The sequence below is a fragment of the Saccostrea cucullata genome, unplaced genomic scaffold (genome assembly GCF_032062105.1).
Source record: "Saccostrea cucullata isolate Sc308-1 unplaced genomic scaffold, CSIRO_AGI_Scuc_v1 ctg88, whole genome shotgun sequence".
Taxonomy (NCBI): domain Eukaryota; kingdom Metazoa; phylum Mollusca; class Bivalvia; order Ostreida; family Ostreidae; genus Saccostrea; species Saccostrea cuccullata.
Window position 1 is genome coordinate 239,548 of NW_026930139.1, and position 27,788 is coordinate 267,335.

At 35.3% G+C, this 27,788-nt stretch overlaps 3 protein-coding genes across 3 annotated transcripts; 2 read left to right on the forward strand and 1 right to left on the reverse strand.

Annotated features, from left to right (window-relative positions):
- Positions 1 to 564: 564 nt before the first annotated feature.
- Positions 565 to 13,090, forward strand: LOC134283026 (uncharacterized). Its single transcript, XM_062765455.1, has 30 exons — positions 565 to 640; positions 1,609 to 1,659; positions 2,002 to 2,201; positions 2,347 to 2,393; positions 2,564 to 2,742; positions 2,849 to 2,965; positions 3,061 to 3,136; positions 3,370 to 3,455; positions 3,575 to 3,735; positions 3,891 to 4,027; positions 4,124 to 4,358; positions 4,443 to 4,535; positions 4,737 to 4,860; positions 4,982 to 5,058; positions 5,640 to 5,751; positions 5,924 to 6,016; positions 6,134 to 6,217; positions 6,360 to 6,435; positions 6,709 to 6,782; positions 6,948 to 7,072; positions 7,175 to 7,290; positions 8,205 to 8,314; positions 8,493 to 8,640; positions 8,901 to 9,064; positions 9,274 to 9,356; positions 10,794 to 10,860; positions 10,991 to 11,161; positions 11,339 to 11,575; positions 11,742 to 11,927; positions 12,347 to 13,090. Exons 1-30 carry the CDS (start codon positions 611 to 613, stop codon positions 12,572 to 12,574), a joined length of 3,687 nt encoding a protein of 1,228 aa, XP_062621439.1. The 5' UTR covers positions 565 to 610; the 3' UTR covers positions 12,575 to 13,090.
- LOC134283027 (uncharacterized) lies at positions 13,085 to 17,991 on the reverse strand. Its single transcript, XM_062765456.1, has 6 exons — positions 17,814 to 17,991; positions 16,311 to 16,504; positions 16,081 to 16,228; positions 14,296 to 14,441; positions 13,991 to 14,170; positions 13,085 to 13,728 (listed from the first exon to the last, which is right to left on the reverse strand). Exons 2-6 carry the CDS (start codon positions 16,498 to 16,500, stop codon positions 13,547 to 13,549), a joined length of 846 nt encoding a protein of 281 aa, XP_062621440.1. The 5' UTR covers positions 16,501 to 16,504; positions 17,814 to 17,991; the 3' UTR covers positions 13,085 to 13,546.
- A 262-nt stretch (positions 17,992 to 18,253) lies between these two features.
- LOC134282999 (SWI/SNF-related matrix-associated actin-dependent regulator of chromatin subfamily B member 1-A-like) lies at positions 18,254 to 24,982 on the forward strand. The gene is made up of 10 exons (XM_062765421.1): positions 18,254 to 18,370; positions 21,882 to 21,987; positions 22,544 to 22,670; positions 22,784 to 22,924; positions 23,171 to 23,298; positions 23,530 to 23,696; positions 23,913 to 24,021; positions 24,114 to 24,195; positions 24,347 to 24,478; positions 24,686 to 24,982. Exons 1-10 carry the CDS (start codon positions 18,281 to 18,283, stop codon positions 24,723 to 24,725), a joined length of 1,122 nt encoding a protein of 373 aa, XP_062621405.1. The 5' UTR covers positions 18,254 to 18,280; the 3' UTR covers positions 24,726 to 24,982.
- The last annotated feature ends 2,806 nt before the right edge of the window (positions 24,983 to 27,788 follow it).

Sequence of the window (27,788 nt, forward strand, 5' to 3'; positions counted from 1 at the left end):
CTGGTCACACAAAATGCTCCTGTTGAACATGGGTGGTCTATTTTTTCTGTTAATCCCACTTTATGAATATAACAAAATCACAACATTATTATTTAATTAGCAAAGCATGTGAACTTGTATATCATTTTCACAAGAAAAGAAGAAAATATTCACAACACATTAAAAATATTTGATCTGCTCACAAACTTGCAATACAAAGGGACTGGTTTGCAATTTGCAAGATACGCTTGCAGTTACTTGACAAGATGGATTGAAAATCAAAATTTCAAAAGCAATTAAGTAACCCCAAATTATTGCTTTTTTAGCTCACCTAGGGGAAAATCTGATGAACTACTCTGGTGAGCATTGTGGTCCATGGGCCTTTTGTTGACTACCAGTAATTCGTTTATTTAATTTTAATTAAAAAACTTGTTTAAGACCAAAAAAATGGAATAACCATGGTAACAGATAATGGAATCATTTTTAAGGAATCCGGAAAAAATCGTTTTGGGCGTGTTCAATTCTTACCTTTTAAAATTCCGGAAGTATATCAAAATTATTTGTTTACATGAGAAACGCGTAAAAAGATTATTGGAAACAATGTTTGACACGTGAAGAAAAGTAAAAGATTATGTCAAGACAATCAACATCACAGTCACAGGTAGAATATTATTCCTAATGGGTCTAAAAGTACAGCAGTAAAAAAAAAAGTTAATTCGAATTTCCTCAAATCTGTAAAAAAAAGTTCTATTCTCGAGTTGGGAAATTTTAACAGATAACAAAATTAATCTTGGTATATGTAAAACATTGAGTTATGTTTTTTTAAAGATTATAAATACAACAGGTAAGACAGGGTTGTTCAGATGCTTACGAATAACTGAATTTGTGAATGTAACCATTGCATAAATCGAATCTAAATGATGTTTATGTGTATTTACAATGGCATGGACAGGATTGGAATAAAGAATTACAATTATGCATTTAACTGTTTAATAATTAATATTTGCTTTTCAATGTGTAATAGATTTTACCATATGTTTACATGCAGGTGTTCATGCATACTGAATAACATATTTCAAGCAAAAAATTTCAGGCATGCTGTATGAATAATGGTATAGGCCTATGAATTGACAAATATGATCAATTCATTCATGCTTATATTTTCATTGCATGATCACATAGTTTATAAAAAAAAACTTGTTGCTTTTTAATTATTTTCATTAACAACTTATCTTTGCGCTGTACCGTCTGCTTCGATCCAAACAAATATAATGAAATCAAGTGTGAAATGTAAATGGTTGATATGTTGTTCAGTTGAGTCTTAACATTTGAAGGCTTATTAACCATTGATTACATATAAAACTAAATGGTCAGTGATTCTTTTTAAAGGTATCTTTATTAATTTTATTTGAGATAAATTACATGCCTTGTCGGGTTTATTTTTGTTTTTGGATTTCAAGCAATATTTCATTTTAGTCAAATTTCTTAAAATTAATACATGTATCATAAATTGAAAAAGTATGTTTTTTCTGTTTAACAATGTTTTAATGATTGCTGGAAGATCTTAAATGTGTATGTAGTATTTATTTTTGCTTTTCACTATAAAGTTATAATTAACAAACATTACAGAGAGGAGGACAGAGAAGTAATGTTCCATCTAGAGCACAGTCACAGGGCAGGGTAAGTTAAAATACTGTTAATTTTAAACTCTTTTCTTAATTCATTTTATTTCATTGTAGTAAGACATATTGTTATAAAACAATAGGAGAAAATCTAATTTGTAAATTTTACCATTAATTAAGAGATTTGTATATAAAAACCTACAGTAAGTTGTACAGAACTGCTTTCCAATCCTTTTGATTTAATCAATAAAATATGTTAAAAACAAAAACCTACATGTTCATATTAATTAATTAATTAATATATCCTAAAGATTTAGAAGGACCTAGATGTAGCCGGATGTTGTAAACTGATGTTTATGGATTATTTTAAATGATTTGTATGAAACTTATTCTTACATAGGAGGCCCCCATAGACAGGCGAACATACATTCCCCCGGATGGATATGACACAGATGCCATGAAACAGTTCAGGGCTTACCTCAAGGAGACTGGAGTGGAGGAGACATTTAGAAAGCTGGTCAAGTTGTTGTTGAATCGGCCCACCCTCCCCTACAACCCCTATCCAGGCTTTGTCCTGAGGTTCAGGCAGTTTGCAGAAAAGTAAGTAAATATATCTTTCATTCTCATCAAAAAATATATTGTAAATTCATAATACATGTATTCATAATGAAGATAATATAATGTTAAGCTTTTACAAATAGATAAACTTTTCATATCATTTGCATATTGCACAATTTTACTGCAGATTTCATATGGAACAAGAATCAATTGGGAAAATTCAACAAACATTAAGTAAGTTTGGATATAAATTCAGATTGTTGGCCATAACACTTTTTTATGGAAATAATGTCAGTGAAATAGAAGTTAATTACAGCACATCTGAGGATTTTAATCATTATTAGAATTAAAATAAATGAACAACATTCAGGAGAGATTTGAAAGTATGATTTTAAACACAATAGGGAACGCTCTGCAGGAGACCTATCTCCCTAACTTGTTCTGTGTGCGGGGACATGACACGGTGTGGGGGCTGTCCAGTATTCTACGGGCCGTTGACCCATCCTCCCTGGAGAAATATAAATGGCTGATGGAGGACATCACTCCACACCCAGAGGATATCATGTCAACACAGGACTATTCTGTAAGTTATCACATAAAACAGGACTATTCTGAGGTATTTTATGGGAAATTACTTATGTGCATGTTGTATATAGATTTTTGTCATTATAACATTAATTTTGTTTCAGAATCAGGTGATGCTAGCCTTGGTTGGCCCAGCGGTGTTTGATGGAACTTTTTATCCTTATGTTCACAGCGTTCAAATCCGAATGGAGCATTTAATTACAGGCCCGGATGTCAAGGAGGTCAGACTAATGTGAAGATATATCAAGTAGATACTGAGTTATTTTGCCTCTTTCTCACACATTCAGTGAATGATTTTTAAAACATTTGATTATAGGGTGTGGCAGTATTTGTGAACAGTGTGATGGCTTATATTGATGCTATGTACTCCAATCCTAGACATCTCCTCATGGGTAAAATATATAAAACTTGTAATATATCTTGTCATAACACAGTAAATTGTCTTTTATGAACAAATAAGGATTCAAAACAAAAATACTAAATTATACCCTCAAGATCTGGTGTGTAAATGAAGTGAATAATGTACCTACCAGACTTTCTGGGAGAGAGAGAAAAAAATAGTTGGCTGTTTCATATCATACAAATAAATTTAACTTCATGATTTACATTTAAATTTCCTTGTCAGGTGTGAATATCCCTGACATTGACGAGGAGTACCCAGACATAACAGTGTATGATCTGTGGGACCCCGACAAAATCCAAGAGGAGAAGGTACTAACTTAAAATCAATGGACACTGAAGTAAATATTTAGATTTTAATCAATAAATCAATAAAATTTAATCAATCAATGTGCAATCTGTATACATTAATGAAAGTTTTTTTTGTGTAGGAGGAGTTCCTGCAGGTTTTGAGTGACACTGTTATTGGTAATAAGTACATATGTATGGAGTGTATATTACGAGCTGATCCATATTATCCTAAGTACATTAGAGGGCAGATACAGTTTGGACTCAACTTCATTGAAATCAGCAAAGATAACATTGAAGAGGGGTATGGGTTTATCCACTTTTAATAGAACCATTGTTTGATCTTGTCGATACGTGTACTGTGATATTTAGAAAATGATATTCTATAGAATGTGAGCAAAGTTACAAAATTTAATGAATGCAATTTACATTTATGTGTGCTTGCTCTTGCTATTTTAGGATTGTAAGTTTCTGTGAGTTTCCCATGGCTTGCTTACATGAAGGGGTGTTTCTAAACAGATCCCATGCAGAACAGTATATATCTATATTTTCTCCACAAGTTGACCCATTTCAGAATGATGGTCCAAGATCTGCAAGTAAGACCTGGAAATAAAAATTAATACAAAAAAGTTTTTCTTTTCTATGTTGGGTAATGGGTATTGACAGTGTTGTAATGGTGTATGTGTTTTCAGTGGGCCAGCCTGAGAGGCCAGATAAACTGGAGATAGGAGGTCCCCGGAGTTACAGTCGACAGAGCAGGAACCGACTGCCCACCAGGGCACAGGACCAGGACATCAGGACGATCAAACGACACGTCTACGACAGGACCACTCATATCATGCCCAGGAAAGTCCGAATTGATGGGTTCCGCATCGGAGACGAGAACTCATATGGACCATATGCATGGCAGATTACAACTCCAATCAAGTAAGTGTATCACTTATTGCATGTTGACAAGTTATGTATTCCCAGTTTCAGTCTAACTAATGAGATGTAAATGTTCCTCTGTAGATCTCATTTCCAGAAGAGGGTAGCAGGACACCACATGCATGCTGAACTCTGTGATGCTATTTACTGTACCATTATACTGCTGCTGTTAGACAGGTAAATATATTACCTAGTACATGTATATCAGTCACTCAATCGGAATTGATCCTTTTAGTTGATTTATAAGACATTTTAGATGTTAATGCATGATTAAACATATTGCATGATTAAACGTATATGACTTGTAAATTTATTATGCTATATTAAGATTCTTAGCCTGTAATTCTTTGTCATTTCTACCTTTTCTACCTATTTTAGAGATTCCTATGCACAGGAGCTTCCATTTGAGTTATACAGACTTTTGCACAGTACTGTAGGACAAATGTACTTACTGATGGAACAGAACAAATCTGTCAGATACATGGTGAAGGGCTTTTCCAATGTAAGTTGCTCAAACTATAAAAACTATAACTATTTATAGCATTTGTTATTAAAGATGGAAAGTTGATTCTTAACTTAATCTGATTATCTCAAATAAAATTTCAAATGTATACCTTCTTCAGACAAGTCAGCTGGAAGTGATAAGGGAAAACTTAGCCTTGTACAGAGAAGCAGTGATTCAACTGTTCCAAAGCACTCTGTAAATATCATATTTTAAATATTTGAAAGTTTTTTTAAAAAGCTAAGTTTTGTTTATAAAAAAATGAAGTTCAAGTATGCAGTGAGAGAAAACTGTTTGATTGCAAACTAAGTCAATTGCAAACTGCATGAATATTTCTTGCTCATTAGGGCTCTTCCAGAAAAAAATGTATGGGGGGGGTTGGAAGGCACTTTTATTTTTACCCCACCACCCATACATTTTTAATTACTTTCTCCCCCACCACCCATCAAATTCTTGGTTTGTTCGATTCTACTTTCACTTTCAATGTAAACACAGTTTTACAACTGTTCAGGACGAGTTTATTATTTTTTTAAAATAGATATCAAGATTTACCGGTTTATACAAAATGAAATGAAAGAAAGTTCTTTGCAGTTGATTATTTGTGAGGGTAAGTGCAACCACCCATCTAAAAATATATCGGATGAGGACAACCACCCATACAAATTTAATTGCTACAGTCCCCATTACCCATACAAAAATATATGAACTGCCGTCCAACCCTCCCATACATTTTTTTCTGGAATAGCCCTTAATAAATGTATATTTACCTTAAATTACAGAAATGACAGAAGTCTGGAGCAGAAGACTGCGGGGAAGGTCATTGTGGCTCAGGTGGAGGATTTTCTGCCACGGGAGGGGTTCACATTTGAGTCTGTTCTGGATGTCCAACTGGTGAGACTTAATAAGTCATCTGAGCATAACGTCATTTGCACAGTATATTCACATGTTATAAAAAGGGCACAATATCTCCTTTTTTAAACTACCCGGTATGTATAATACATGTAATAAGTTTTATTTCTTTTTTGATTGGCTTGATTGATTCATTCTATTTTTAATTTTTTAGGCTCTGAAAACTTTAAAGGACATTAACTGGTATTGTCTGACATTATTGATACAGCTTGCCGAGGACTCTCTCAGTCAGACTCCAATACTCAAGGTATGTAAACACAGGTATTATAAAGCATATCAGGTACAGCAAAACTGAATCGGAATATATGGACCATTGTAACATTTGAGTTATTGGAATATGAGAACAAGCTTTATTTGCTTGTAGGAGATTATGATTGCAATGAAGAACACATTTCCCAAGGTCATTCCACAACCTCTGACCCGACATAGAGAGAGACGTGACCCAACGGTAAAGTGGAGGGCAGTCAGACAGCTTGCCACCACTATTTAGAAAACATTGAAATTCAATATTTTATGAAACATAACAGTTTCTCTTAGTTTGATGGCTTGTATTTGTCCCATATTTATGTAGGAATATTGTGTGATTTTAGGGTGTTGAAATGGATCCCAATGTTTCACATGGGTTGGAACATGAACATATGAAGGATCTGCTTCATGAAAAGCTCAGTGAGTTCTTTTAAGTGAAAACTTAATGAACATGTCATTGAAACAATTCTTTTTATATAAATACTAATTTATTGATATCATATTAAAAATACATGAATTATGATTACCATTCAAAAAAAACAAACAACACATTGGTCTACTTCATTTTTCAGTTGATTAACTTTACTTTGAAATTGAAGGAAATTCTTAATTTAAATATGGCTTTCTGTAACTTGCTCATTAAGAAAAAGTTTTGGAAAGATTTTAACTTTATTATTATTTTTTTTAATTTAGTTATAAATGTTGATGAATGCATTGAAAATGGAGAACACAGCAAAGCAATAGCAAAGGAAGCTGTCCTTATTCAGGTTCTTATTAGTGATTTATTCATTGTTATCTAGTTTGTAGCTTTTTTACAACAAATTGCATAATTTTCTTAGAATCATATCCGGTATATTTAAAATGATTTTGAGTCTTCAGATCATTAAATTTGTTACATCTGTACTGACTTCCTACATTCTGTCATGTTTTAGTATATGTTGGACTCTCACTTGGATGAAGTGTGGAAGGAGTACTTATTGGAGCTAGCCCGAGGCCAGTATTACCCACCCAATCCTTACCCCAGATTTGTCTCCCTTCTCCGACAGCAGGCAATGAAGTAAGCAGTAAACCAACAAAAGTTGTGATCTATACTTTAAACCGTTCATTTGTGATAAACTTTTCCATGATATTATCTTATTGCTGGTGGTAATCTTTGTAGGATGGACCTATTTTTTGAGAAACCGGAACAGATAGAGAGCTTGTTACTGGCTACACAAATGGAGATATCTGACCCAGAAAACTATATCTACTCAGTCAATGGAGTTGATGCCTATGGTACACCTAATAAAATACCAGTTTAATCTTGAACATATTTTTATTAAACAATAGATATTTCTATGAATACATTTATTTTTAGCTCACCTGAGCCGAAGGCTCAAGTGAGCTTTTCTGATCACATTTTGTCCGTCGTCCGTCCGTCCGTCTGTCCGTCCGTAAACTTTTCACATTTTCGACTTCTTCTCAAGAACCACTGGGCCAATTTTGACCAAACTTGGTACAAAGCATCCTTGGGTGAAGGGGAATTTAAATTGTTAAAATAAAGGGCCAAGTCCCCTCACAAGGGGAGATAATCAAGAAAAGACGAAAATAGGGTGGTGTCATTAAAAAATCTTCTTCTCAAGAACCACTGGGCCAGAAAAGCTGAAACTTACGTGGAAGCATCCTGGGATAGTGTAGATTCTAAATTGTAAAAATCATGACCCCCGGGGGAGGGGCGGGGCCACAATTGGGAATCAAATTTTTACATAGAAATATATAGGAAAAATCTTTGAAAATTTTCTTCTCAAGAACCACGGGGCCAGAAAAGTTGAAACTTATGTGGAAGCATCCTGGGGTAGTGTAGATTCTAAATTGTTCAAATCATGACCCTGGGGGAAGGGCGGGGCCACAATGGGGAATCAAAGTTTTACATAGAAATATATAGGTAAAATCTTTGAAAATCTTCTTCTCAAGAACCACTGGGCCAGAAAAGCTGAAACTTATGTGCACATGGAAGGATCCTGGGGTAGTGTAGATTTCAAAATGTCTAAATTATGATCAGTGGGGTAGGGTGGGGATGCATTATGTATTACAAGGGGGAAATCTGGTAAAGAACAGAATGGTCAAAGCTTCTCAGGTGAGCGATGTGGCCCATGGGCCTCTTGTTCTATATATCAAAGCTAATGCCTTGTTACTGTCTTGATTTCTAGGAACCACCAGTGCTCTTCGAATACTAGACACTGTTGCATTTCTTCCACTGGGGCAGATTATTCAGCTCTTTGTCCAGCAAAACTACATACAGAGGAAAGGAGCTTACAGGGTATAGACTCGTAATTCCAAGAATAAGAAGTCGGAATAAATTTGATTAAAATTCATTACGATACATGTACATATGCAGTGAAGTTTCCTTTCAGGGTTTCCTATAGTACTGTTAATCCTTTTTTTCAGTAGTAAGTCACTAACAAACCCAACAAGTAATCACTTTGTACCTGTTATAGGCTGGAATCTGTCTTGCTTTGAGTGGTCCTAGTATCTTATATGGCAAGATGCAACCATTCTTGAATGAAGTGGAGCTGCATGAACACTATTACATACAAGGCCCACCAGGTTGTTCAGGGGACGCTATCCAGCTGTTTGCTCTAATGGGTATGATTATAAAGTTATAAATTACAAGTGTTTTTAAATTTTAATTTTATTTTAAAATTTTGACAAAACATTTGTTATTACCATCTTTTATCTATAAGCACTTCTGATGTAATTCTTTTTTCAAGAGATTGATTTTTACAGTTATAATGATTGATGAGTAAAATTTGTGTTGATTCCTCATAATACTCGGATGTTCAAAGTTTGTTTCGTAGTAATTTGATTACAGTTGATATCCTCTTAAGGTCAATGTTTGGTTTCAGTTTATAACCACATTAATGACATGGTGATGAAGAACACGATTCCTGTGGTGGGGGTGTTTTTCGGGGAGGAGAAGTGGTCTTGGGAGGAGGTCCTGGTTCGGAAGCAAGCTTTCATGGACATGCTGGTTGGTGCTACCACCAGGAGTGAACCTGTCTTCTTAAAGGTAACAAACATTGAAGGCATGAGCATCTAAATGTACTTGGTAAGAAAAAAGAAAGAAAGTTTATGATTGTTCTAAAATTATGAACTTCTGGATGCAAAAATATATAATAGAGTTACTCCCCTTGATGCATTTTTTTCTTTCATGGAATAACGAAATTATAAAGCAGATGAACCTTATAGAATGTACTTAAATTCTTAATATTCCTTCAGGCCTTCATTTTGATGGATAACTGGAGATATACTCCTGTCAGAAAGTACTTCCTTCTCCACTTTATCACAGATGATGAGCTAGAGTAAGTAGGACAGAAACCAAAGTTAACTGTTTTTAGCTCACCTGAGCCGAAGGCTCAAGTGAGCTTTTCTGATCACATTTTGTCCGTCGTCCGTCCGTCTGTCAGTCCGTCTGTCCGTCCGTCTGTCCGTCTGTAAACTTTTCACATTTTCGACTTCTTCTCAAGAACCACTGGGCCAATTTTGACCAAACTTGGTACAAAGCATCCTTGGGTAAAGGGAAATTTAAATTGTTAAAATGAAGGGACATATTACCTCGCAAGGGGAGATAATCAAGAAAAGACAAAAATAGGGTGGGGTCATTAAAAAATCTTCTTCTCAAGAACCACTGGGCCAGTAAAGCTGAAACTTATGTGGAAGCATCCTGGTATAGTGTAGATTCTAAATTGTTCAAATCATGACCCCTGGGGGAAGGGCGGGGCCACAATGGGGAATCAAATTTTTATATAGAAATATATAGGAAAAATCTTTGAAAATCTTCTTCTCAAGAACCACTGGGCCAGAAAAGCTGAAACTTATGTGGAAGCATCCTGGTATAATGTAGATTCTAAATTGTTCAAATCATTGGGGAATCAAAGTTTTATATAGAAATGTATAGGAAAAATCTTTGAAAATCTTCTTCTCAAGAACCACTTGGCCAGAAAAGCTGAAACTTATATGGAAGCATCCTGGTATAGTGTAAATTCTAAATTGTTCAAATCATGACCCCTGGGGGAAGGGCGGGGCCACAATGGGGTATCAAAGTTTTACATATAAATATATAGGAAAAATCTTTGAAAATCTTCTTCTCATGAATCACTGGGCCAGAAAAGCTGAAACTTATATGGAAGCATCCTGGTATAGTGTAGATTCCAAATTGTTCATATCATGAACCCCGGGGGAAGGGCGGGGCCACAATGGGGTATCAAAGTTTTACATAGAAATATATAGGAAAAATCTTTGAAATTCTTCTTCTCAAGAACCACTGGGCCAGAAAAGCTGAAACTTATGTGGAAGCATCCTGGTATGATGTAGATTTTAAATTGTTCAAATAATGACCCCCGGGGGAAGGGCGGGGCCACAATGGGGAATCAAAGTTTTATATAGAAATATATAGGAAAAATCTTTGAAAATCTTCTTCTCAGGAACCACTTGGCCAAAAAAGCTGAAACATATGTGCCCATGGAAGGATCATGGGGTAGTGTAGATTTCAAAATGTCTAAATTATGATCAGTGGGGTAGGGTGGGGATGCATTATGTATAACAAGGGTGAAATCTGGTAAAGAACAGAATGGTCAAAGCTTCTCAGGTGAGCGATGTGGCCCATGGGCCTCTTGTTGATTTTTTTCATGGCTAATACAGTGTTTATTATTTTGTTTTTTATTCATGTACAATGGTTTTCGTTCTGTCTCCTTGATTGGTAACTTATTTTCATATCTGTATGATTTTGACTATTGAAGTGGTGAGATCTTCTATCCAGATAACCCTGTAGCCTTCCATCAGAGTGTCTTCCTCTCCAGAGACAGGGTAAATAATTGTAAAAAAAAAAAAAAAAAAAAAAGTCAAATATCTAATTAAAAATCCCAAATTTTGAGGTTTTTAATATTTCAAAATTCAGGAGAGTTTGGATAAGCAGTCTTGAAATTTTTATTTTTAGGCAGCATTCCATTACCAAAATGGTGGACCTTCCAATGGGGGGGATCCTATGAACACGACTAATGTCAGGAATGCCCAGCAGTTTCTGGATAAGATGATCTCTGTATCTAAGGACCGCTGTGATTGGATGACTGTCCACAGAGGGCTGCTGCTCAAAAGCCTGATGAATCGGGTAATTTTACCTATTACTTGCTAGTTACATGTATATGCCAAGTTTATTTGCAATTGTTTTTGAGATTTTGAAAATTTTAAGTGTAAAAAATCAAGACAGACCAGACAGACATTAAACAAACAATGAAGTAAACATTTTGCTGATGATAACAGTTGTAAATTTTCTCCTTATACACAGGATCAGGTCCACCTTGTGGAGTCCTGGAGGATGTTACACAGCATGGCGGGGCAGGTGGAGTACCTCATCTCTATGATCGACGCCTTACAGGATCTCCTGGTCATCACTATGGAGTCCCACGAGTACATCAGTAAAAATCGCAGCAGGGAGGCTACAGCAAACAGCCAGAGTCAGAGTCAGGGAAAGAGACGCACACCCAGCAAACCTCTGCCTTATGGGGTGATTCCAGACTTTGAGGTACATGAAAATACACCTATGTAATTAATGCATTTCATCGTTGGGATTTTGTTAATGTTCAGCTTGAATTGTTTCTTTCTTGGGAAGATAGGTATAAAATGAAATGATGGAAATTCCTTCTATCATTATTAGCCATTTTACAACTTTTTGTGGTCTTGTGATTCAGTGCACAGTGGATGAAGCAATCTTTGGAAGAATGACTATGGTTTTCCATAAGAAGTTGGTGGAGGTCACTCAAGCCAGAATCTTCATGACTGGAACTCCCTTAACAGAATTCCTAAAAGCTAAACTCAAAACCTGCATTGAGGAGGACCCTAGACTGGACAACTTCTACTTCGCATTCAATACAGAGGTAACTTTCAAAATAATGCACATGGCAAGACACATATAGTAGATACTTTCACAGTCAGTTTATGCTGTGTGTGCTAAGTACCGGTATGAAGAGAAAGATTCATCTTGTGCTATTTTCATCCAATCACATATTCAGATGATTTTCTCCTTTTTTCTTAAAGAACAAGGTACAGTTTCAATACAAATTTGGCCCTGTAATCTTGCAATTTTATAAAATATGGAAGAAATTTAAGAAATGAAAATTCATCCTTTCTGAATAATTGAAATTCCATGAAGTAAAAACCTACAAGATTTTTTCTTATATTACCTCCCAAATCCTAACTGCATTTATGTGACATCATGATCTACTTTCTATCAATTTAAAATACTCAAATGATTATGCTTATTTTATAAACTAACAGAACTATGTTTCATTCACAGACTCTTTTCCGACTGGAAGAAGTAAAACACATGATGCGCTTTGTACAAGACAGTCTAGCAGCTGATGTTCACCACATTTCTCCCAATGCCATGTCAGTTGTCGAAACTCTTGCCCCTGATGAAATTCTTCAGGGAAGACCAAGCTCTGTCGTGTCCTATATGCTCAATGACCCATATCTGTACCGACCAAGACCCCAGGCTCAAATGATGCAAACCATATTGGAGTGAATTTTATATATCCTACCAACAGTTCAGTGAAGAACTAGACTGAATTTAACTTCTGTTATGGGATATTTGAATTGGTTGAAAACTTTGAGTCATAGGTTGTGTTTGTTACAAGAACTACCTGCTACTCAGTTAGTTTTGGTGTAGAGAGGTTATATACAAGACTGTGATATATGATTAAAAAAAAATGTGCCTCATAGATGAACCAGAATTATTTCAAACAAGCACTTGACATATGTGACTTAGCTGTTGGAGCTGATAAAAGCAACTAAATCTCTTCTGGTGGTCCTGGACTAGTTCTGGAAAGACTAATACCTGTATAACATGCTTGTTGAACTAATCAATTTCCTGTCATTTTTTCATAAAAGAGAAAAACGATAGTGGAGTCAATTGGCCAAACGACTACTGTGCTACACAATACAGAGAACTGTGATACTTATGTAATAAACCGTATAGATTTGTGTTTGCCAAATATATTTACCATTGCAATAAATGTCAAATAAATTCAAACACTTAAAAGTTTATATTTTATTATTAATGCCACCTGAATCAACAATATCAGGAATGTGTAAAAACAACCTTTTATAAATATACATGTATGTAGAGTTTACAATTGCAACTGCAAAAATATACTTATCATGACATATAACTATCATTGATATTTCATGCGGTTATACAGGATGATGAAATATTGCTATTTGCCCACTATCCCCCCATAAAAATAAATGGCACAAAAATATTATTGGTGGCTTTTATAAATATCTGCATCAAATGCATAATAAAAAGAGGTAAAAATGTAGGTGTGTAAATAAAAATTTGTCCCATTTACAACCTGATTATTTTTTGACAGTTCTTTTCATGAGTTCAATTCTTTGGTACTTTTAGTAGCCAATTTCAAACTTCAAATCTGACCATCATAATGAACAGAGAATTTGTTTTGAAAGCAGACTTCAGCAAATAAAAATGTTGTTATGGTCAATAGTAGACATTAGATAAGCTAAGCCCCTTGACAACATCCATGAGTCCAGTTTCAAGGTTATATAAAGATTCGTCCATCTCCGCAAAGTTCTGAATGTTGCATTCGTTCATCTGGGATCGCCACTCGGGTAACTTATGCATTCTCAGCAAGGCATCTGATATCTGCTTCTTGAAGTCCACTAAAGGATATAAACAAATTACTCTGTATCACACTGTTCAAGAAATGAATTTTTGCATAAAATGAGGAGAGGAGCTTCCATTTCAATTATACGTGTAGTTCCTCTTTAAAAAAACAGTTTTTTTCATTCTCTGGTATTTGTTTATATGCCTGCATAATTCGCTATTATTTTTAGAATATGTGAAATATGATTTTTTAAAGAAGTAGTAACCTTTGTTCTGTGTAATTATAGAATAAAGTTAAGATATAAATAGAAAGCTTACTGCTAAGTCGCGAATTGAAGATGATAGGATAAACTGGCAATGGTCCAAATGAAGTTAAGACTGACAAGTTTTCACTGTTTTGTGGATTTTGTTTGAGATAATACTGCAGAACATTAGAGTCAACGGCTGCCACATCCGCCTTACTGTCGAGTATCATCCGTATGGAGTTCAAATGGGAACCTGTAAAACAAAGGCTGAAAGCTTTAAAGTAATACACACCAATCCAGAAAGATCATTAAGTTTGGTAATCATAGATGACAACAGAGAATGAACCCTTAACAAATCAACAGTTCCATCTGACATACCTGAATGCAGCATGTTGCCAAAGAAATTGGAATTGTAGCCCATTTTTTTGAGATTGCCTAGAACTATCAGACTTCCACTCAATGAGACTGGATCATTGAAAGCAAAGGTCTGTCCTTTTAGGTCCACAAATGTGGTGTAACTTGCCCTACATATTTAAAACAAAATCGATCAAATTTCATGCCTTTTTTTAATTTGTTTGTTTTTTTTTCTTCCAAATGAAAATTTTAATGAAACTTTGTGCATGGTACCTTGTAAAATAAATAGCCCAAAGGCCTTAATGCTCACCTGAGTTTATATGGTTCTGATGTTCATTATGCATTTTCCCCCATATACTATTGTGGTCCCGCCCTACCCTGGAGTCTTGATTTAAACAAACTTGATTCTACAATACCTGAGGATGCTCTTGTATAATATGACTTATCATGGATTTGTTGTTCTCGAGACAAAGATTTTTAACGGATTCTTATCTATTCCTTTGTACATGGCCGCCCCTTTCTATCCCCCATTTCTAAATCCAAGGGGCATAACTCTGTCAAAAATGGGAAACTGCAAATTATTGGAATTTTTCTAAGTCCAAGGGGCATAACTCTGTCCAAAATGTGCCAATCGTACCCAAAACCAGACTTGACCTAAATATATTCTGGTGATAAATCTGTATACCAAGTTTCATTTCAGTATGTGCAACGGTTGTGAAGAAAATGAACAGAAACTAAGTGAACAGACTGACCTACAAACAGCAGCAAAAAAACAATTTGCCCTACCTTCTTTGAGGGGCATAACAAAACTAGAAACATAGGTAATCAAAGATTATGAAGATCACCTCGACGAATGTTATCAGTTTAGGTAATGCAAATCTCACATCATATTTTCTTAACAGTTGGTTTTTATTCTGACAATATTCAAGCAAGTTCTGTTTAAATAGGTCTTAAAATTCATTGGGGATGGTCCTGTTCCAAAAACTTTAACCTCGTCACTCGTTTGGAAATTGTTAATCAGATCCAGCATCCAAAGCAAGTTTCGATTGTCCATCCCTAGATGCATCATCCATGCAAGTTTGGTATGGGTAGGGCTTACAGTTACTTAGGAATAATCTAGTCACTAATCTGGTAATTGTACGTCACATCCAGCATCCGAAGCAAGTCTCATAGTGTCCATCCCTAGATGCATTATCCATGCAAGTTTGGTCCCGGTAGGGCTTATAGCTACTTGGGAATAATCTAGTCACTAATCTGGTAATTGTAGGTCACATCCAGCATCCGAAGCAAGTCTGGTAGTGTCCATCCCTAGATGCATCATCCATGCAAGTTTGGTCCGGGTAGGGCTTATAGTTACTTGGGAATGGACCTGCTCCAAAAACTATAACCTGGTCACTCATCTGGAAAATTTAGGTCACATCCAGCATCCGAAGCAAGTATGGTTACTATTGGTAGTGTCCATCCCTAGATGCATCATCCATGCAAGTTTGGTCCGGGTACGGCTTATAGTTCCTTGGGAATGGACCTGCTCCAAAAACTTTAACTGGTCACTCATCTGGAAAATGTAGGTCAGATCCAGCATCCAAAGCAAGTCTGGTAGTGTCCATCCCTAGATGCATCATCCATGCAAGTTTGGTCCAGGTAGGGCTTATAGTTACTTGGGAATGGACCTGCTCCTAAAACTTTAACCGGGACGCCGACGCTAACGCCGACGCCGGGGGTATAGCATAAGCTCCTCTCGACTTCATCGAGGTGAGCTAAAAACAAAACAAAAAACTTCAATTGGAGTTCTTAAAGTTGTGTACTTACTTTTTACTACCACTGACCACCACATCAGAGTAGTACACTGGCTCATTACCTCCCTTAGTGTGTGGGTGTACAGGAGCTGCGGAACACAGTTCTAGATATTTGTTCCCTTCTTGTTTCAAACGCAAGTAGGCTGAACTGCTCATAAATCCTGATTTAATAAAATGTGTTGGTTCTAATAAAACTGTATCTGTGAGTTGAATACATAGGTTCTAAAGTTCAGATGATTTTACCGATATCGGCGTCGTCCTCTGTGAAGGGGTCCCTCCTGTCAGGGGGCGGACCTTGCCAGCGAGACTCAGTCATCAGGTACCCCTCCAGCCCTGTCACCTCCTCCAGGTAGTGCAGGAGGAGCTCAAACACCTCAATGGGGATCCCCGGGGACAGGTAAGTGATCAGGCGGAGCTTCTTAGGAGTGGACATTGTCCTAAAAAAATTGGGGGCTATACTATTGAGTGTTTAGTGGGTTGGAAATTCAATTTCTTTTCTCTCATTCTCTGTAAATTTTACACAAGCCTTATACTCATCCTTTTTTCCATAAAAATTGTATTTAATAGAAGAGAATGAATTCCCTCACTCAATTTCACTAATCATTGCTAGGCTTGTCACGTTCTTGATATTTCCATGCGTGTAGTTGCTGGCTGAGAGGAGTTCTTGCAATCTTAAACGCTGATGCAGGTTAATATTATAATAAATGAAATCAATACAGTCTCTAGATTACCAAAGTAACTAGTTCTGACTGGATTCTGCTTATTTCAAGAGTTAGGGGAAATAACCCCAAAATACAAATGGATTATTTACTAAAAGCAATCAATATATTAAATGTACATGTATAATTCCTTTTCAACATTTCAAATCTGTTAAAACTAAATTGTAAAGGTATCATTCTTTCAAAAAGATTGTTATTTGGTATACTGTTTATATATTTTATTTATGGGGATTGTGAATTTATTAAGATCAAGCCAATGCATTTGTCTTTTTAGAATTTTGATTTTTGAAATTAACTTATAGTATGATACTGCAATATCAAAGAGGTAGAGCCACTTTGGGCTATATTTGGCCCTGAGAATTTCTGAAAATTCAAAACCGCTCAGTTTAGGTTGCAAATGCAGTATTTATCACTTGGACTGTTGGTGACCACATATCTGTTAATTGTGACGTAATTTCACATCTAGTCAATGCATTATGACGTCATAAAATGCGTCATTTTCCTCATATCCTGTAAATTCCTTTGAAAATGACCTAAAGATGAAGCGTTTTTTCAATATTTCATATAGAGCACAACCTCTGATCCAAAATATGCCAATACATAATGAAAGGCCTATTTCTGAAGATCAAAAAACATGTTTTATTTTTTGGATCGTGGGCTGTGCTCATATTTAAATTCTTTGCTGAAGGTAGTCAAATATGCATGTTTTCTGCAAATTTCAAGAACATTGCAATTTCTCAAAGCCTGTTTTCAAATATTTGGATTCTCAAAACGAAATTTCATTATAGAACATGAAAGCACCAAGTGTCTACTTTATTTTGATATATGTAAATGGAAAGAGGGTGATAGATAATTAATTGATATAAGTACAGGGCCATTTTATGCAAAAGATGGCTCTTGCTCTTTTATACTATAGCTTCATTTAAGAATAATTCATTAGCAGAGTCAAGAGATAACTAATTAAAATCTGTTTTTGGAAGTTTGGAGACGAATATGATATTCGATTAGAATGACTGTATTATCTTACCTGCTGGTTTTTGATATTCCCGTGCACTATTTAGTTTGTCTACACTCCACAGTCCACTACTGTAATTTTCCAGCTTAATCTACTGATCAAAAGATGTACGTAGAAATGTACAAAATATCACGGGCTGAACATGTTCTTCTCATACAACTCCGACCTTGACCCTCTGTGTGAAGTTTCTTTAAAAAATAAACCTTGCATTCCATGTCATTTATTGACATTTCGTAAGAGTGAAAGTGAAAGAAGATTTGTCTGCTCTCTCTAATATGTGCGATTCTTGCTGTTCAATAATCCTTTGCTTTGTAGGCCTATGTCATATTCACTCTGAAACTGAAACAAACATTACTTTTGAAAGCATTAGATTCGTAAAAAGACAAAATTAGGCGTATAACGTGTTAAGTTGAATGAATTTTGGGACGAGTTAATTTAAATAATATCCAACAGAGGGCGCTCACAGATTTGCGTTCAACATGGCGGTGTTCGGCACAAAGACCTTTGGAGAAAAACCGAGACCCTTTCAAATAGAGGAAGATGGCGAGTTTTATTACATTGGATCGGAGGTAAATAAAAGCTGTAATTATGCATTTAATTAAAAATCAATTTACACTATCTTTTGGACGGTAACTTGGGTAAGAAATGTGTGCGTATACTCGCAGACATCTGAAATTTTTCAATATTAAAACGGGGACTTATATACTAGTCTAAGTATAGTTAGTATATAGATATAGGTCTCTGATCAAAACAATCACTGAATCAGGGACACATAGTACGTTTCCATAATTATCAATAAAATCTCCACCTAAGACCCTTGCATATGTAATCAGGTCCAGTACAATCAGTACATTTAGCTACGTAGGTAGAATTACCTACGTAGCTTTATTTACCTACCTCAGGTAGCTTTATTTAGCTATTTCAATGTAACTTTTCTTTTTATGGAAAAGAGACAAAAAATCGCAGTTAAATGACTATTGATATTTATACTAGGGAGACTTTAAAATACATTCCAAAGCAGAGATAGTTTAAACATCGCTGTGTTTGGTCAATTTAGAGCAAAACATGTAATTCCATTGTTTGGTTATCTGTCCGTGCGGTGAGGCATGACTGAGTATGATTACTTCACATTGTGCTGAATAATTACCGACCTATTATCATGTTAGCCAGAACTGGACTTCTTTGTCATTTCATTCAAGGAGTAACTGTTCTAACTGTCATACATAGCCCCAAAACTTTCAGAACTTTGCCATTGTGCAGAAAAAGACATTTCTTTAAGTGGGATTTTTTCATGAATTGTTTTCAGATGAGTTCAAAGTTGAAAATGATCACTGTATCAAAATGAGAGTTTTTGCACATCCTGAGAAAAATACTTTTTTATAGAAATTAATTCATTTGGTAGCTAAATCAAACTACCTGAGGTAGGTAAATAAAGCTACGTAGGTAATTCTACCTACGTAGCTAAATGTACTGATTGTACTGGACCTGGTAATGGCTCTTTGTACAAATATGAAATGTAGACAGGTCCAGTACAATCACTAGATTTAGCTACCTGGGTAGAGTTACCTACGTCCCTCAGGTAGCTTTGTTTAGCTATTTCAATGCAAATATTTGGTGCATCTAGACTCTGACGTCACATGACATCGTATGTAAGTTACTTTTCCAAAAAGAAGCCTGAACAATGCTGAAAGTAAATGAAGAACGTTTCGTTAATTACTATTTATCTTCAATATTTATCCATTAAATCACGGCATCTTTACTTTAAGTTGAACTTTTGCTGCTATTCTCGTGAGAACGTAGCTTTAACAAGTGATGCATTGTGGGTCCAAATTACTGCATCAAAAAATTCTATCGAATGAATGTGCAGTAGTCCGAATTTTCTCTTCGCACAGGCGGTGCTTTAAGAGCTTGCAGTGACGAGCGTCGCATTGCGGCGCTCGTTGCGCTCGCTAATATTTATACTAGGGAGGTTTAAAAAAGAACAATTCAAAGCAGAGATAGTTTATAAATTGCTGTGTTTGGACAATTTAGAGTGAAACATGTAATTCCATTGTTTGGGTAACTGTCCTCTCTCTTGGGTGTGGTGAGGCATGACTGAGTATGATGACTTCATTGTGCTGAATAATTACCAACCTATTATCATGTTAACCAGAACTGGACTTCTTTGTCATTTCATTCAGGGAGTAACTGTTCTAACTGTCATACATAGCCCCAAAACTTTTAGAACTTTGATTGCAGTTGCGCAGAAAAAGACGTTTCTTCAAGAGTGATTTTTTCATGAATTGTTTTCAGATGAGTTCAAAGTTGAAAATGATCACTGCATCAAAATGAAATTTTCTTCACATCCTGAGAAAAATGCTTTTTATAGAAATAAATTGATTTGGTAGCTAAATAAAGCTACCTCAGGTAGGTAAATCAAGCTAAGTAGGTAAATCAAGCTACGTAGCTAAATCTAGTGATTGTACCAGACCTGTTAGAATGCATCATTCAAAAGTTTAAAACTACCAATCATGAAATTTAAAATGTGTTGAACAAAAAATTCTAGGAAAATGAATGTATAAGTGTTTCATAGCAAAATTTTTCCTCCACTATATAAATAACCACCGTGGTAGCTCAGTCGGAATAGTGATTGCTTAAATAAAGTGACTGGGCTTAATGATTGGAAGGTATTGGGTTCGAATCTTGACTGATGATGGTAGCAACTGTTCCTATGTGATATGCCATGCATTAGACATGCACTTTGAAGTCATACTCATAGTTGCAGGTCATTTGGATAAGACTTTGAAAACAGAGGCTTCTTGTCAGGATAGATGTTGGCACATTAAAATACCTCACTGTTCAATGGCCATGAGTGCCATGTAAATTTCAAAAATTTTAAACCCTTCACCAGTATATTATGGTGAAGTCTCTTTATATAGAGAATAATACATACCCTTTTCCATATCACAGTATGACACCAATATAAAATTCTGATACAGGATGTGATGTGGTATGTTTTATTATATTTATTACATACATAAAATACAGAACACATTCAGTTGAGAAGAAAATAAGTAAATAATTCAATTTCTTACCATGTACCATGTCTCATATAATTTCAATGCATTTGATCCTTAATTTGAAAAATTCTATAGCATTACATGTATTTGTAAATTAAGATTAACCTTATTTTCAAAAAGTTAAAATTTATGAACCCACCAAAAATATGATCACAAGTACTGTTATTGTGGTTTAATTTACTAAGGGTGTGATATTGACGTCACAATAGCCGTATCAGTGCAGGGCTGATATGGATTTGCAGGGCTGATACGGATATCAGCCCCGCAAATCCATATCAGCCCTGCAGGGTTGATACGGCTATTGTGACGTCAGCCATATCGCATATGCAAAAAACCTGTATTTATTACTAAGTGTGTAATAAAATAGTAAAATTCTGGAATGGGACATAAAACAACATCGATTCAATCTACCACCAGTACATAATTAATCTGCAAAATCATATCAGGTCCGTTTGCCCCATTTACCTGTTCACATGAGTCCATTCAAAGTTCATTTGCTGTAAATCCTGTTCTCCCTTTAACCTGTTCACCATTTATCTTTTGAACCCTGTCAAAATTCATTAATATAACAATTCATCAGTGAAGATATTTTCGTTATTTAATTTTCTAAATAATTAATACAGATTAAGAAAATTAAATAACTGAAATATTGAAGGTGAATAGAACTTGCGCAAATGAGTTTTATAGCCAACAGACTGGGTGAATGAGAATAAGGGTGAAAGGCATCAAGGTAAAATACGTTTTAGGGCAAATGAACATACATTCCTACTAAAACAAATATATATCTGTTATGTTAATTATTATGGTAGTTTTCTGCGTGTTGTCATTCTCAGAATATGACGGTAAATCAATGTGAAAGCAGTTGTATGTACATTTAAATGAAAGGTCTGGTTGGAAACTTGTTTCTAGTGGATCTTACATAGTTATTGAGACTTTGTATAATTATTGAAGTAAACATTGTAATCTTTGATTACTGTATCTATTTTACTAGTAAATAATGCTGACTGTTTTATTTACAAAGGTGGGGAATTATCTGCGGATGTTCCGAGGGTCTCTATACAAGAAGTATCCGTCCATGTGGAGGAGACTGCTGACTGTGGAAGAGAGGAAGAGGATCTCGGAGCTTAGTAAGTTAATATATATATAAAGACATTATGTTAGACTTTATACAAAGTTCATATATTTCAAAGTCATGTTAGTTAAAGGTGAGTTACTTGTAAATATTACATGTTCTTATTTCTTTGAGCAGTATGTGATATCGTATTTTTTATTAGGCCTATGTGTTGCCAGTATAGCCTGGCAGACACACTGGGATTTACCAGATTATTTGTGTATCTGGAAAGAGAAACAATTTACTTGTAATGAGGGAGCAAAATAGAAATGAGGTGTGAGAATTTTCTGTGTAAAGCATTCAACTCACCAGTGCAAAACACAACTTGTAAATAATAACTTCAAAACTGTGTGATGGACAAAAGTGACCCATTATTATGAGAAATGTGTATGGGATGACATTATTTTACATCAGTTTGGATGAGTAATTCATAAGTGAAACCTGTAAGAGTCAATAGTTCAAAATCATTAGACCTTATTTTAAAATAATTACAAGTATTCTGGATGTAAACATGTATTTTTAGAGGTTTGTTTACAAATATAGTAATTAATTTTCCTGACAATTACTTTCAGACACTGGAGCCCCATCCTTAGCTACAAACATTACACTCCTGAAGGCCAGTGAAGTGGATGCCATCTTTGAAGGAAATGATGATATGTTTAAAACTGTCTCCATCAACAGTGACTCTTCTTACCAAATGTAAGGCCAAATTAAATTCTACATAATTCAGAGTTCTAAGCAATAGATAATTGTAAATTGATACATTTTACTCCTCAAGCTGAGTTTTATAGGAAGTCATTTGACCTTTATAGGAACAGGGATTATAAATCCAAGAGAAACAATTGGGTTCCAACAGTTCCTAGCAGTTCACATCATCTAGATGCTGTTCCGTGTGCCACCCCAATAAACAGGAACAGACTGGGGAAAAAGCAAGTGCGGACCTTTCCTATGTGGTAAGTATATTCTGGACTTGAAATCAATAACTTACTTATTTACAATGTAGTAGGTCTGAACCTCCCTTGTAAAGAATAAGAACATACTGCATTTGCCAAGGTTAATATAAGGAATCACTATTCAGTTTGTCAGGAATGCCAGGACTTCAGTGATAATTGGAAACATGGGATAATTTGTATAAGGTTAAAGTGTCTAGGAATTACTCGTTCACTATACTATAGGTTTATCTATTTTATTCTTTTCAGTTTTGATGACACGGATCCTGCCAGCATTCATGATAATGCCAACCTACAGGAGCAGCTGGTCCCTATCCGACTAGACATGGAATACGAGGGCCAGAAACTCAGAGACTGTTTCACGTGGAATAAAAACGGTACTACTGCCCAACATGCCAGTGTGCTAGCAACATTTTCAGTGTAACTTTCAGTCAAATTTTGATATCTTGAACTTGATGGGACCAAAAAATAATGAACTCGTTTCAACATATCCGTGGTACTCAAATATCAGTGTGCTTGATACCAGCCTTCACTTTAGTATTAACAACTCTTATTATCATAAACCTGTTATCAGAATCACAACATTTTTCATCTTTTTGATATTTCAGAGAGCCTGATTACTCCTGAACAGTTTGCAGAGATACTGTGTGATGATTTAGATCTGAACCCAATCAACTTCATCCCAGCCATTTCACAAGCCATCAGACAACAAATAGAGGCCTACCCACAGGAAAACTTGTTAGACGAACAAAAAGACCAACGAGTGATACTCAAGGTTTGTTAACACCTCAAAAATGTTGTACGACACTTAAATCTGACACATTTGGATAATGTTGTCAAAACATTAAAATATTTCAGAAATTTTATATTCCTATACATTATGTACTCTGATGCTGAAATTTGTTGAAAGTGCCAAATGGTGTGTCATTGACTCAGTGATTTATATCCAATATTAAAGTACAAGACTGAACATGTAAATGCTCTTTTTCAGTTAAATATCCATGTAGGCAACATATCTTTGGTTGACCAGTTTGAGTGGGACATGTCTGAACCAGATAACTCACCAGAAGATTTTGCCAAGACCTTGTGTGCAGAATTAGGTACATGCATTAAGGGAAAAAATATTTTACCGATACCTTTTGATGCGTAAAACAATGCATGGCTTTCATTTAAACTAAATTTGACATTTCAGGCCTTGGTGGAGAATTCATTACATGTATAGCTTACAGCATCAGAGGCCAATTAAGTTGGCACCAAAGAACTTATGCCTTTAGGTAAACTCAAAATAACTTGCCAATGAGAGTTTAAAAATTTTGATGGTTAAAAATCAGTTTATATTGGCTAAATGAATTATCTGGCTACAAGAAGTTTACTAAGATCTTCATGTATAACACTTTAATCAGTTAATACTCATGTTTTCTGCAGTGAGCAGCCTTTGCCCATTGTTGAAGTAGCAATTAGAAACCAGAATGAGGCAGATACTTGGTGTCCATTCTTAGAAACACTTACAGACGCAGAAATGGAAAAGAAGATCCGAGATCAAGATAGAAACACAAGGTACATATATAATAAAATAATTTTTACATGTAAGGAAGCCCTTTTGTATTTAAAAGAAAAAAAGAAAAAAAATTAACAGATTAGTTATAAAAATCATTTCTTGAATGATGTTAGAAATCTAAATAAAAGTGACTGTGATGTACTTGTATTAACATTAAAAATATTATTTTGGCTAAGACAATGTATTGGACCCTTTTCTGTTTTCAGGAGGATGAGGCGTTTGGCCAACACAGCACCCTCCTGGTAGAGATTCCTGTCCACGTCTCGGCTGATTTACAATTCTTTGTTTACGTGTTGTATGCGAGAAGGAGTGAATGGAACATTTTTTGTTGGATTACCAAAAGAATTTTTTTGTTTCAAGTGGTGCTATAAGGCAATTTTGACATCATTCCATGCAGTGTATATATACATTTATTTCATTCATCTGTCATCATTGATGTTGAGGAAGGAGAGAGGAAGTGTAAATGTTGTGATGGGTAAAATTAATAAAAATGATACAGTGAAGTGTTTTCATTTCATAGTGGTGCATTTTAATCACTGGTTAACTGTGACAATATTATAGGCCAAGCAATTCATACAATGACATTCACTTGTTTTTGGTCAGAATGTCTTTATAACTAATAAGCAACAAAGTGCAACAAGACGCCCAGGGGCCACATCGCTCACCTGAGCAAATTGGCTGGGAAAAAGCACAAATCCGATCAGAACTGAAAAGTTTACTGAAGGAGGGGGGGGGGGGTGAATTTAATACTACAGGTGAGAATGATCTCTTCATATCTAATACAGCATATTAATTTGCTCTATATAACTAAGCAAAAGACTTTGATCTAAAAACATATCTTTCTTCCTATCTCTGTAACTTCATACACACATTTCATTGTGTTTTCCCCTATCTCTCGAAGTTTAGATTGCGCGTGTATACACGCCAAAGGAAATTAATGCAGCTTGTATTTGAATAAATTTAATGCCAGGGGCTGGCATGGAGGTGGATTGGGTGTTTACAAACTGACACTACACCTGTGGGTTGTCCGTGTAGGTATAATTAATTGCTTATAATTGGTAAATTATATCGCTATCACTAACTTATGGCTTTGCTATTTTTAGAAAATAATTTGAAAACGTACTTGTCAATAAGTTCCCGTAGACTACAATCTTTTATTACAGTTTAACTTTTAAAAAAATTCCAGTATGTCAAACCCAGAAAATCCCTGAGGATTGATACTGATTGTGAGAAATCAACACTAGAATCTACAAACCGACAATTGCTATTAAGGTTTCATGTAATCATGAAATAAGGACAAATAAATATTAAACCCTTAGGAAATCGCTTTATTTATTCAAAATACGATCATTGTTGTTGACTTCAAGTAAATCAATTGAAAACGTGCAATGACTTTATTACATATATTTCCGGTATCTATAATAGTAGAACATTGATGATGTAAAGATTTTATTTACTTCCTATCTCTCCAACCCCTCGATCTCTCGAACTTTTCTTATAGTCCCTTGAACTTCGAGAGTCACCTGTACTTGAGAATGCCTTCATATTAATACAGCATATTACTTTGCTGTTCTTGATACAAAAGATTTGTTAAAAACATTTTCTTCCTATATTAACTTCATAAAAATTTGAATTTGATTCCCCTTTGTTTCCCTCCCTACCCCAAAGGGCCATGATTTGAATAAATTTAAATCAGGATTTGAACAAACTTAATTCTACACTACCCAAAAATGCTTCCATATAAATACTAGTATCACTAATCAAGGCTTTGCTATTCTTGAGAAGAAGATTTTTTAATATATTTTAGGTTAAAAATCAGCCATTGTGGCCCCACCCTACCCCCTGGGGGTTATAATTTGAACAAACTAGAATCTTCGCTACCTGAGATTGATTCCATAATGCATATAAATTTCACTAATCATGGCTTTGAAGTACTTGAGAAGACAATTTTTAAAGATTTCCCTATCTAGTCCTATGTAAAACTTTGATCAGCCATTTTGGCTCCACCCTACCCCCGGGGGTCGTGATTTGAATAAATTTGAATCTACACCACCTGAAGATGATTTCACATGAGTTTCATCTTTCCTGACCCAGTGGTTCTTGAGAAGAAGATTTTTAAAGATTTTCCCTATATACTCCTATGTAAAACTTCGATCAGCCATTGTGGCCCCACCCTACCCCGGGGGTCATGATTTGAAGAAACTTGAATCTTCACTACCTGAGGATGCTTCCACATGAGTTTCATCTTTCCTGGCCCAGTGGTTCTTGAGAAGAAGATTTTTAAAGATTTTCCCTATATACCGGTACTCCTATGTAAAACTTTGATCGGCCATTGTAGCCCCGCCCTAGTCCCGGGGGTCATGATTTGAACAAACTTGAATCTACACTACCTGAGGATGATTCCACATGAGTTTCATCTTTCTTGACCCAGCGGTTTTTGAGAAGAAGATTTTTTAAAAATGCCATTAATTTTCAATAATTCATAATTATCTCCCCTTGGAAGAAGGCGTGGCCCTTCATTTGAACAAACTTGAATCCTCTTCACCTAAGGATACTTTGTGGCAAGTTTGGTTGAAATTGGCCCAGTGGCTCTTGAGAAGAAGATGAAAACGTGAAGGGTTTACGACTACAACAACTATGACGACGACGCCGACGACAGACAACGGACAAATTTCGATCAGAAAAGCTCACTTGAGCCTTCGGCTCAGGTGTCCTAAAAAGTAGTCAAGTAGTTTAAAGTTAAGCCTCTGTAAACATCTGCATGTATTTGTTGATATAAAACATTCTGACATAGGTTAGAAGCAAAATTAGATTTAAAAAGATCCATGATATTCTGATGTAAATGAACTTGATTCAGTCAGATCAGTTGGATCAAGAGACTGTGTATTATACTCCTTCAAAATTAAATACCCTTTCAAAGTAATATTGAACTTTACATCTTGTATCAAGTCTCGGTTCTAAGCAAGGTGCAACAACATACTGAAGTTGGGATCCATTCAGAATATGATGAAGGGCTTAACAAACTTAGTTTTAACAGAATTTAAATCTACTCAATAAAATGCATTCACACAAGCTTCAGGTTTCTCTAGCTCAGTGGTTCTTGAGGAGAAACATTTTTATTCTATTATAAGCTTTTAAAGTCGGGTAAACTAGCAAAAAACGTTAGCTCTGAAGAGCTATTTTCCAACTACACAAGCTTAATTCTGGCCTAGTAGTTCTGAAAGATTTTAGATGTTGCTAAATGTTCACATATTCGTTATTATCTCGGCATGCAAGGTGTGGCCCTCCATTAGAACCATCCTAACAATC

Excerpts from the sequence above, each read along its gene's own strand:
- LOC134283026 (XM_062765455.1), top strand. The coding sequence starts at position 611 with ATGTCAAGACAATCAACATCACAGTCACAG. Across the intron at positions 1,660-2,001 it reads GAGCACAGTCACAGGGCAGG|GAGGCCCCCATAGACAGGCG; the intron begins GTAAGTTAAAAT and ends ATTCTTACATAG. Across the intron at positions 8,315-8,492 it reads AGAGGAAAGGAGCTTACAGG|GCTGGAATCTGTCTTGCTTT; the intron begins GTATAGACTCGT and ends TACCTGTTATAG.
- LOC134283027 (XM_062765456.1), bottom strand. The coding sequence starts at position 16,500 with ATGTCCACTCCTAAGAAGCTCCGCCTGATCACTTACCTGTCCCCGGGG. Across the intron at positions 16,229-16,310 it reads AGAGGACGACGCCGATATCG|GATTTATGAGCAGTTCAGCC; the intron begins GTAAAATCATCT and ends TTATTAAATCAG. Across the intron at positions 14,171-14,295 it reads TGGCAACATGCTGCATTCAG|GTTCCCATTTGAACTCCATA; the intron begins GTATGTCAGATG and ends TTTGTTTTACAG.
- LOC134282999 (XM_062765421.1), top strand. The coding sequence starts at position 18,281 with ATGGCGGTGTTCGGCACAAAGACCTTTGGAGAAAAACCGAGACCCTTT. Across the intron at positions 18,371-21,881 it reads TTTATTACATTGGATCGGAG|GTGGGGAATTATCTGCGGAT; the intron begins GTAAATAAAAGC and ends TTATTTACAAAG. Across the intron at positions 24,022-24,113 it reads GACCTTGTGTGCAGAATTAG|GCCTTGGTGGAGAATTCATT; the intron begins GTACATGCATTA and ends TTGACATTTCAG.